Source organism: Lotus japonicus, chromosome 5 (genome assembly GCF_012489685.1).
Source record: "Lotus japonicus ecotype B-129 chromosome 5, LjGifu_v1.2".
NCBI classification, from domain to species: Eukaryota; Viridiplantae; Streptophyta; class Magnoliopsida; order Fabales; family Fabaceae; genus Lotus; species Lotus japonicus.
In genome coordinates, this window is record NC_080045.1 from 51,586,292 (window position 1) to 51,595,000 (window position 8,709).

The following is an 8,709-nucleotide window of genomic DNA, read 5'->3' on the forward strand; positions in this document are numbered from 1 at the left end:
AAAAATTTAATGTTAAACTAAAAAAAAAATTCCACGTCAATTAATGAAAGGGCCTCCGTTTGGTCAACTAACGGAGCTTAACAGAAGGGGCTGGATCGCACGTTTTTGAAACGTTGGGGTGTCCGACCGCTACGTTTAAACACGGGGGGCCCCGATCGCTCATTTCTGATACATCAGGGGCCCAAAGTGGAATTAAGCCTAAAGGAAAATACCACTGAGACTAGTTCTCACTTCTCAGCTATGTAAAAAAACTTACTACCATAGGAAAATAACTGCAAAATTGAGCAAGTACTTTATAATGAAATGGTGAAGAGTTTATTCCATTTATAAATGAGAAAAATTGAACCCATGCTCTATATTGGTATAACAAGCAAACTTCTTTTTTGTTGCTAAAATTGAAAATATTTCACTTATATTACAACTTGTGTTTCATGCACATCAATTTCACCCAATAACAAAGGTTTGCTAACAAAGTTTATTTAGATATTGTGTTGCTAGTGTTCCTCTTGTTAATTGTTATAATCATACTATGCTATGGTGTAAATTAGAACTGCTTTAAACCAAACATGATGATGATCTCCAATTGTCCATTATTTATCAGTCTCATATTCGCGTACAATAAAACAGTAAAAACACCATGATTTTTTTCCCCTCTCTATCTTTCTCTTCTTATTGCATCACATCGCATATAATGAGAGGTTTTTCTATACTAATGCAAAATATCTAAAAAATGATAAATGGGAAAAATCACAGATAAATAAATCTATATAGTGGCACATGACGAGTGCAGCTCAGAATCAGAGCAGGTTAGATGAACTACCACGATAATCAGTGAGCTTAAGAGTCATCATTAGTAATGTAATCGTCATCATCATATATATGCAGTGAAGAAATACAATCTAAAGTGAGAATGGAAATATGTTCTCTACAACTTTGACCAGTCATTGCTGATTTGCTGCTTTATGTTCTTATCATTGAAACCTTTCCTACTCCCCTATAGTTTATGTCCATGAATCATGGAAAACAATACAAAAGAATCAGAATGTTAACTACAACAGCTTCCACATTCACTGGGCTCTCCTATGTTTGTCATTTCTTGTCATTAACTGCTGGTTCTTCTGATTCAGTTTTGGTGGCTGGAGCCATCAGATTGTCAAACTTCTCAGATTTCCCCAGCACAATTTCAATCTACAAAAGAACAAGATAAGGAAACAAACTACCCAAATAGAGAAAATAAAAGCATCAGCTTAAGCTTTAGCGCTTAATAGCATGTTTGGATCAATTTCTTTTTTCTCAAAATCAAGTCTAGTACCTAGAGGCTACTGAAAGCGTGTTTGGATCAGCGTTGTCTATAATTGATTTTAGTAAAATTGATTATGGTGAAGTTGAGTTGAAAGTGATGTGGTTTAGGTTTAGATGCCTTTACGGAATAGTGATTTATGTAGGATAATGTTGTGATATTTAGTTGTAAAATCTCAGATTGATAATGTTCAACGCATAAGCTATTCTCTCCCACTTCTGGTATATTCGATTTTGAGACTGCAATCAATTCTCCAAAATGATTCAAAGATCTACATTGTCATTCAAAATTGATTTTACTCCATTAGAATTGATTTTGAAGTACCTAATGAGGAACCAAATTTTACTCAATTATAATTGACTATATAATTGATTGACTTTGAATCAATTGGAGAAGGATTTTGGTAAAATTTAAATCAATTTTGGATATCAGCACCGAAGTTACTGCATTGATTATACTCTATCAGAATTGATTCTGAAGTTAGTTATCACAAAAATTCATTTTAGCTTTAGAATCAATGGGAGAAAATTTCTTCCAAACATGCTGCGAATTTAAACCATATTCCAATGGGAACTCACCTTTGCCTTCTGTACCAGACGCCCTTTGTTCTCATCCTTCATGCCAACTGTAGAAGTTAGCACCCCTGTTCCATCCCAAAATCAATTGATTAGAGCATCTACATTACAACCATCATATAATATAAATAACAACAATAGCAAACAAAAAGAAATCTTACTCTTCTCTGTGGCAAGTCCATTGTTCTTCAAAATCTCGGCAATTGTGACAACTGTAGCTATAGCTGCTCAAACAGATGTCAACATTTTTGCAGAATATTGTATCAGTTGAAGTAGGAATAGATGAAGCAGAGCAAATTTGCTCAATTGATGGACAACTTGAGCAAAACATGCTCAAACACATGCTAATAGCATGTTTTGATTAGTTTCTTTTTCCTTAGAATTAATTCTTGACATATAGAAGCTTCTCACTAGAATTGGTTTTAGTATCAAAATCAATTGTAGAAAGATTTTCAAACGTGTACTAAAAAGGAAAACTTAGACACACAACAGGTAGCCAATGTTACAAGTGTTGAAAGAATCTCATAATGTTCTGAGTAATAATCAATGAGACAATTCAAAATTCCGGATGCAAAAGATTCACATATGAAACACCAGTTTCCAAACACAATTGTTATATGATTCCTCATGATTTTCTTACAATGTGGAGAGAACAAGTAGAAATGAAGAGAAATGTTTAGTTTGAGAGAAAAGAGATACCCATTCCGAGAGCAGAAAGCTCAACCTCATTGTGCTGCTGTATATACCTCTGCATCAAAGGATAAACCAATTCAGCAATACATTATATCATTTCAGGTAGACATTAGTCGATCATAATTTCAAATCAACATTAGAATGTAAATGAATGACATGTGAAATTGCAAGAAATTACAAAGTTATGAAATTTCATTCAACACTCATACGATAATGTCAGTTGGCACCGTGCAATCACACATTTCAAGATAAATAATGAATAAAATTCTTCTCATGGATTAAGATGAAAATCGATTCACATTACAACTCTGGTATCCGAACACACACTTAATCGTATAAGAAAACAATAATGGAAAGTGATATCATACCTTGGCGAGATTGACGTAAAAGAAGAGAGGTTTCTTGGTGTTGGAAACCTGAATCCTATTCTTCTTGGGGGACTCGTTTGCAGTTACAGCAGCAGCAGCTACGGTCGCCATTGTAATGTAATGTGATGCAAATCTCTGTAGCTGTAACGGTAAAGCAGTGAAATAGGTTACAACCTTGTTTATAAAATAATATAGGGCATGAGTCTAGCAACGATAACTAATGAGACACCAACATGTGGCGGTTATGAGGGGATGAGGACAGAGTAAGAGTGAATTAGTTTGTTAGTTAGTTAATGGTTGCAGTTGAGATCTTCATGGTCGTTATTTTTTTTAGTGGATTGGCAGAAATGCCCCCCATGGACCGATTCTTCTGCTCCCTCTTCGGTTGAGCACAATCACATGCTATATTGATTCTTTTGGGTCATATTAATGTACGTTTCTCTCGTAATGTTGTTTAAAATAGTTATTTTAGCAACTTGTAATTCAAAGTTCAAGTAGAGAGATTGATGTGTAAATTCTATATGCTTGTGTCACATCTACTTCTACATGTAAATAAAAGTGCGTTTTAATTCTTGAATATCATAAAATCACGTATTGTATTGTCTCTTTTTTCTCCCTCTCACAAAATTATGTATTTTCCTTATATCATTTTCTTATTTAAACTTTTGTTTTCGTATTTGGACACATGCTATCAAAGTATTTCATAATAAATAAAAAATTATTTCTTAATAGATACTCTAATTATCTTTTTAACACAAAAAATAATTTTATAAATAGTTATTTAATTAAGAATTATTTTAGATATGTTTGACTTTCCGTTGAACTTAATATCGATCCACGTTAAAGTAGAGGTATCAAAATCTTCCTTCTCCATTTGTGCTAGTGGTAAAAGAATTTGGATATAGGAATGTGCATTTTCTTGTTTGTCTCAAATCAAACACACTTTTAAGAGTCTAAAATTTATTTTTTTTCCCACAATTAATTAAATATTTCAAAAATTAAATTTTGTTGAAGTTTTATTTGAAAGAAGATGATGAGGAACCAAATAAATTCGATTCTCCTTTTATTTATATTTTCGGCCATTAAATTTGAAATGAGCCCACATAGCCTTTTTGTACGAGCTAGACTATGTGATAAAGCCCATAACGAACTAGACTAGAAGAGCATTGACAATCGTTATCTTCATCTAATGGTAATTAATCTTTGACCAAAAATAAAATACAATAAATGGTAATTAATTAAACATAAGCGTGTGAACTGTGAACAATTAATTAATTTTTTTGACGTTATCATGTTTTTAAAGAAAAACTTCTCAACCAAACCCCTTGTGTGTGTGCTTTTATTAATTCAATCGCGTGATATTATAAATTCACGTTCTTTTTATTGTGTATGATTGATTAATATTTCAGGAAAAGAATATGGAATCTCCATTCTTTTTTAAGATTTACATCTCTTTCAGTTGAGTGATCGAGACGGTTGGATTGGTGTGGGACACCAATCAAGTTGATGAATTAAACTTGACAAAGTGCAATCAGAAATAGTACTTGTCTCCATCTTTAGGATTGGCTTTTGTAAAACATCATTTTCCTGCATAATCATCCACCGGTTAGGCTTACATGTCTATAGACAAAGAGTATATTATATATGTGTATCCTTCTTCACAATATAATAAACCAAACTCAAGAGGATAACTTGGAAGGATATATAGTTAATGGGACCATTGTTAACTTGATTCATTTATGTACATATTATCGTCGGTGCAATCTAAAGATATATAAAACTGAAAGTGATTAAACAACGATCGAAATGGCTCTTCTATTTTCGGATAACACAGCAATCGAACAAAGACTCTTGAACACACGCATGTACTCTTCAATCCTTATCTGCTAGCTAGCAATCTTGCTCTGATACCACTTTACACTATGAATTTGTTTCGTAATGTTATGTATAACAAACCATTAATATATATGTACATCTCATTTCTTATGAATTATGATGTACATGTATTAATTAGTTAAACCATGCTTTCTTTCAAGAATATATTAGGGAAGTATTACTTTATATAAATGAACCTTTTATTGATAACAATATATTATAAAAAAAAGACTTCCACGAATGTATTTCCACTTTATGTAATTCTTATCACTGCAATTAAAGTAGGTTGACTCACTATAAACAAATTAAAAGATATTATAAATTAAAGTCGACGCTAAACCGGATGCAAATTAAACTAAATTCAGTGTCGGCTTATAGCGTCAACATCAAACTAAGGCTATGTTTGGCATGTCATTTCAACTAGCTTATATCTTATTTGACTAGTTTAAAGCTTATTTGACTAGCTTAAAAGCTCTTCAAAAGTGTTTGGTGAATGAACTTATTTCTGTAGCTTAAAGCTTTAAGCTATAAGCTATCTCAGGTAGCTTATAGCTTATTAAATTTATTCTCATTTTTATCCTTATTATTTTATTAAAATTCCACCATTACCCTTATATATTTATAAAAACACTATACTTATTTTCCCCTCACACTTATGTATGCAGTTCCCGCAACCATTCCCGCCACACCGCTGTGCACCACAAGTATTAAAAATATTATATTAATAAATATAAGTAAAAATTAATATTATATTTTTAAGATGATAAATAACTTGAGTTAGTAAAAAAATTTAAAGTGAGAATAATTTTAATAATAATATCATATAGGTATTAATGTTAAATATAATAATAATTATACAAGTATGTCTTTTTATGTCCTTTTACAATTTCAGCTTGTTAGTTAGCTAGTTTTACCAAACACTTTTGTTTCAATCACGTAGCTTATCAACTTTCAGCTATCAGTTAGCTTATCAACTTTCAGCTATCAGTTAGCTTATAAGCTTTCAGCTAGCTTTTCAGCTTTCAGCTAGCTTATCAGCTAAACATGCCAAACATAGCCTAACAATAACTTAGTTGAAGCTAGTATTTTAGCGTTAGTCTTTTGGCAAACATTATGTTAGTGCATAAGCCGATAATACTATTCATTAATTTCTCAAGTTTACCATCAACTAGGTCGACATAAATTATGACAATACAAATTGAAATAAGTTAGAATCCTTTGTTCCTTGAGAGGGTCCTTAAGTTGCAAACATATCGTGCTTGTAGAGCTGCATCTCCCATGTTGAGTTGCTCTATAATTTGAGATGAATCAAGACATTCTAGGTATGAACCTTCAGAGGTCACTACCCTAATCTGATGAGATATATAAAGTTTTGGTGCTTGCTGTGGTACCTTGACTCAATTCAAGGCGTGATACCCAAAATGAGTTAAATTAGTAGTAAAAATTATATATCTGTTAAAAGTTCGATTTTATTATATCATAGTAATGTAGTATTCCATTGTTAGAGACGTGAAATTTGTTTGTTGTGTTTTTTAATCTTTGTTATTCTGTCAAATATGGTTATTTGACGCGTATCGATACCACCATTGTTCATCTTCATTACTCGTCCATTTTTTCATTAAAAAGTGAATTCTATGGAATGAAGTTAATTGAAAAGTAAAATAAAATTTGAAAATGTAAAATTTACGTTGAACAACATAGTAATAATATATTAAATAACTTATTGTGGGTATCACACCCAGAAAAATTTATAGGTACCACAGAATTTGCCTAAAATTTTTGCCACATGCAGTAGATACTTTGACGTACGATATAAAACCATGTAGGATAGTTTCTCTTACATTAGAGTTTTCTCTAATTCTCCCGCAATAAATCCTTTTTTAAAATGTTTTTTATGATTGGTAAAGAACTACCTGCTTCTACGTTTTTAATAAGAAAGTGCACACACTAACACACTAAGTATTTTAATCTGTTTATTTTCCTCAATCTTCTATTATTGCAGCTAAGAAACATGGACGCCCAAGCTATGCTCGGTGAAGCATTTTTCGAGCAAAATGGATTTTTGAGGAAGGCGCCCGGTGGCGAGTAGGCAATGGAAGGAGTATTGATTTGTGGCGGGATAAATGACTTCCCAATGGTGTCCCAACCGTGTACCGTGAGGATTTAGCATCTGAAGCAAATCTACGAACTGTTTCAGATTTATTTGTTGCTAACATGCAGGTTTGGAATAAGCACTTGGTGGAATTAGTTTTTTGGCCCCCGATGGCGCAGGAGACTCTACAGATTCCTCTCCCAATGCAACCGTCCCTTGATGTTCTATTTTGGCCGTATACTGGTGATGGTGGATACACTACGAAGTCAGCCTATGGTTTCATTCGTCAACGAAGGATCAGTGCGGAGCCATCCTCTTCCACGAGCGAGCAATCGTCTGCAAATTTCTGGAAGGCTTTGTGGTCGGTTGAAGCTCTTCCTCGTTGCAAGGAGGTGGCTTGGAGGGTGGCCAAGAAGATCATTCCAGTGAGGCATGCTTTGCAAGTCTGTGGCGTGCAAGTGGAAGATTAATGCCCTTTCTCTCGTGTGAGCCAAGAAATAGTGGTTCACGTTTTGTTCACTTGCCCCATTGTGTCCAGGTGGTGGTTTGCTTCCCCGATGTGTGAGCGGTTCCGTCCTGGAGAGGAACCCATGGATTTTCTGCAGCAAATATTTGAGTATCAGGATGATGATTTGGGGGGAAAATGCCTCACATTTTTATATGCTCTTTGGGAGCTTCGGAATGCAGTCATTTACCAGCAGAAGCAACCGGAGTTTCACGTCATCATGGCTCGATTCACCAGCCTTATGTCGCCAGGGGAACGGGTGGCTTTTGAGCGTTCGCCGGAGGACCAGAGGAACATTACGCGAGCTTCTTGGTGTAGGTCGCAAGGTGATGTGATAAAAATAAATTTTGATGCCTCTTGGGTGCAACATGTAGCGTCGGGTTTGGTCTTTATTGCTGGAATGGTGCAGCTGAGGTTATGGCAGCGGCGGCGGTGTTTCCGTTGGAGGCTATGTCCCCTGTTATTGCCGAAGCGTTAGCTTTCCGGTGGTCGCTCTCTTTGGCCAAAGATTTGGGTTTCAGAAGGGTGTGTCTTGAAACGGATTTCTTACATCTCATTGAGACTTGGCAGAAGGCAAAGCGTGGAGATTCTTACTTGTTTTCTATTCTTAGTGACTGTAGAGATCTTGTTTTATCGTTTACGTACTTTTGTTTATCTTTTGTCCGTCGTACCGGAAATTCTGTAGCTGATCACTTAGCTAAGAACTCCTCAAAATTTCATAACTCTGTTTGGATTGAGGAGGTGCCGCCGGAGTTAGAGTCTTTGATTCAAGCAGATGTACTAGCCTCTATGGCTTTTTGATTTCTTTAATGAATTACCCAGTTTCAAAAAAAAAAACACACTAAGGCTATGTTTGGCATGCCATTTCAGCTAGCTTATAGCTTATTTGACTAGCTTAAAGCTTATTTGACTAGCTTAAAAGCTCTTCAAAAGTGTTTGGTGAAGGAGCTTATTTTAGTAGCTTAAAGCTTTAAGCTATAAGTTATCTCAGGTAGCTTATAGCTTAAAGCTTATAGCTTATTAAATTTATTCTCATTTTTATCCTTATTATTTTATTAAAATTTTACCATTACTCTTATATATTTATAAAAACACTAAACTTATTTTCCCCTCACACTTACGTATGCAGTTTCCGCCATCATTCCCGCCACACCGCTATGCACCACAAGTATTATAAATATTATATTAATAAAAATAAATATTATATTTTTAAGATGATATATAACTGTAGCTAATAAAAATATTTAAAGTGATAATAATTTTAATATTAATATCATATTGGTATTAATGTGAAAATAAAG

At 33.9% G+C, this 8,709-nt stretch overlaps 2 protein-coding genes across 2 annotated transcripts; one reads left to right on the plus strand and one right to left on the minus strand.

Moving 5' to 3' along the window:
* Positions 1-850: 850 nt before the first annotated feature.
* LOC130718703 (uncharacterized protein At2g34160-like) lies at positions 851-3,101 on the minus strand. The gene is made up of 5 exons (XM_057569333.1): positions 2,937-3,101; positions 2,575-2,623; positions 2,037-2,099; positions 1,879-1,943; positions 851-1,188 (listed from the first exon to the last, which is right to left on the minus strand). The coding sequence occupies exons 1-5, from the start codon at positions 3,045-3,047 to the stop codon at positions 1,090-1,092; spliced, it is 387 nt and encodes a 128-aa protein (XP_057425316.1). The 5' UTR covers positions 3,048-3,101; the 3' UTR covers positions 851-1,089.
* A 3,972-nt stretch (positions 3,102-7,073) lies between these two features.
* LOC130719740 (uncharacterized) lies at positions 7,074-8,209 on the plus strand. The gene is made up of 3 exons (XM_057570348.1): positions 7,074-7,333; positions 7,442-7,734; positions 7,818-8,209. Exons 1-3 carry the CDS (start codon positions 7,074-7,076, stop codon positions 8,207-8,209), a joined length of 945 nt encoding a protein of 314 aa, XP_057426331.1.
* The last annotated feature ends 500 nt before the right edge of the window (positions 8,210-8,709 follow it).

Excerpts from the sequence above, each read along its gene's own strand:
- LOC130718703 (XM_057569333.1), bottom strand. The coding sequence starts at position 3,047 with ATGGCGACCGTAGCTGCTGCTGCTGTAACTGCAAACGAGTCCCCCAAG. Across the intron at positions 2,624-2,936 it reads TTTACGTCAATCTCGCCAAG|AGGTATATACAGCAGCACAA; the intron begins GTATGATATCAC and ends CCTTTGATGCAG. Across the intron at positions 2,100-2,574 it reads GCTTTCTGCTCTCGGAATGG|CTATAGCTACAGTTGTCACA; the intron begins GTATCTCTTTTC and ends CTGTTTGAGCAG.
- LOC130719740 (XM_057570348.1), top strand. The coding sequence starts at position 7,074 with ATGGCGCAGGAGACTCTACAGATTCCTCTCCCAATGCAACCGTCCCTT. Across the intron at positions 7,334-7,441 it reads AAGAAGATCATTCCAGTGAG|GTGGTGGTTTGCTTCCCCGA; the intron begins GCATGCTTTGCA and ends CATTGTGTCCAG. Across the intron at positions 7,735-7,817 it reads TTCTTGGTGTAGGTCGCAAG|CTGAGGTTATGGCAGCGGCG; the intron begins GTGATGTGATAA and ends GGAATGGTGCAG.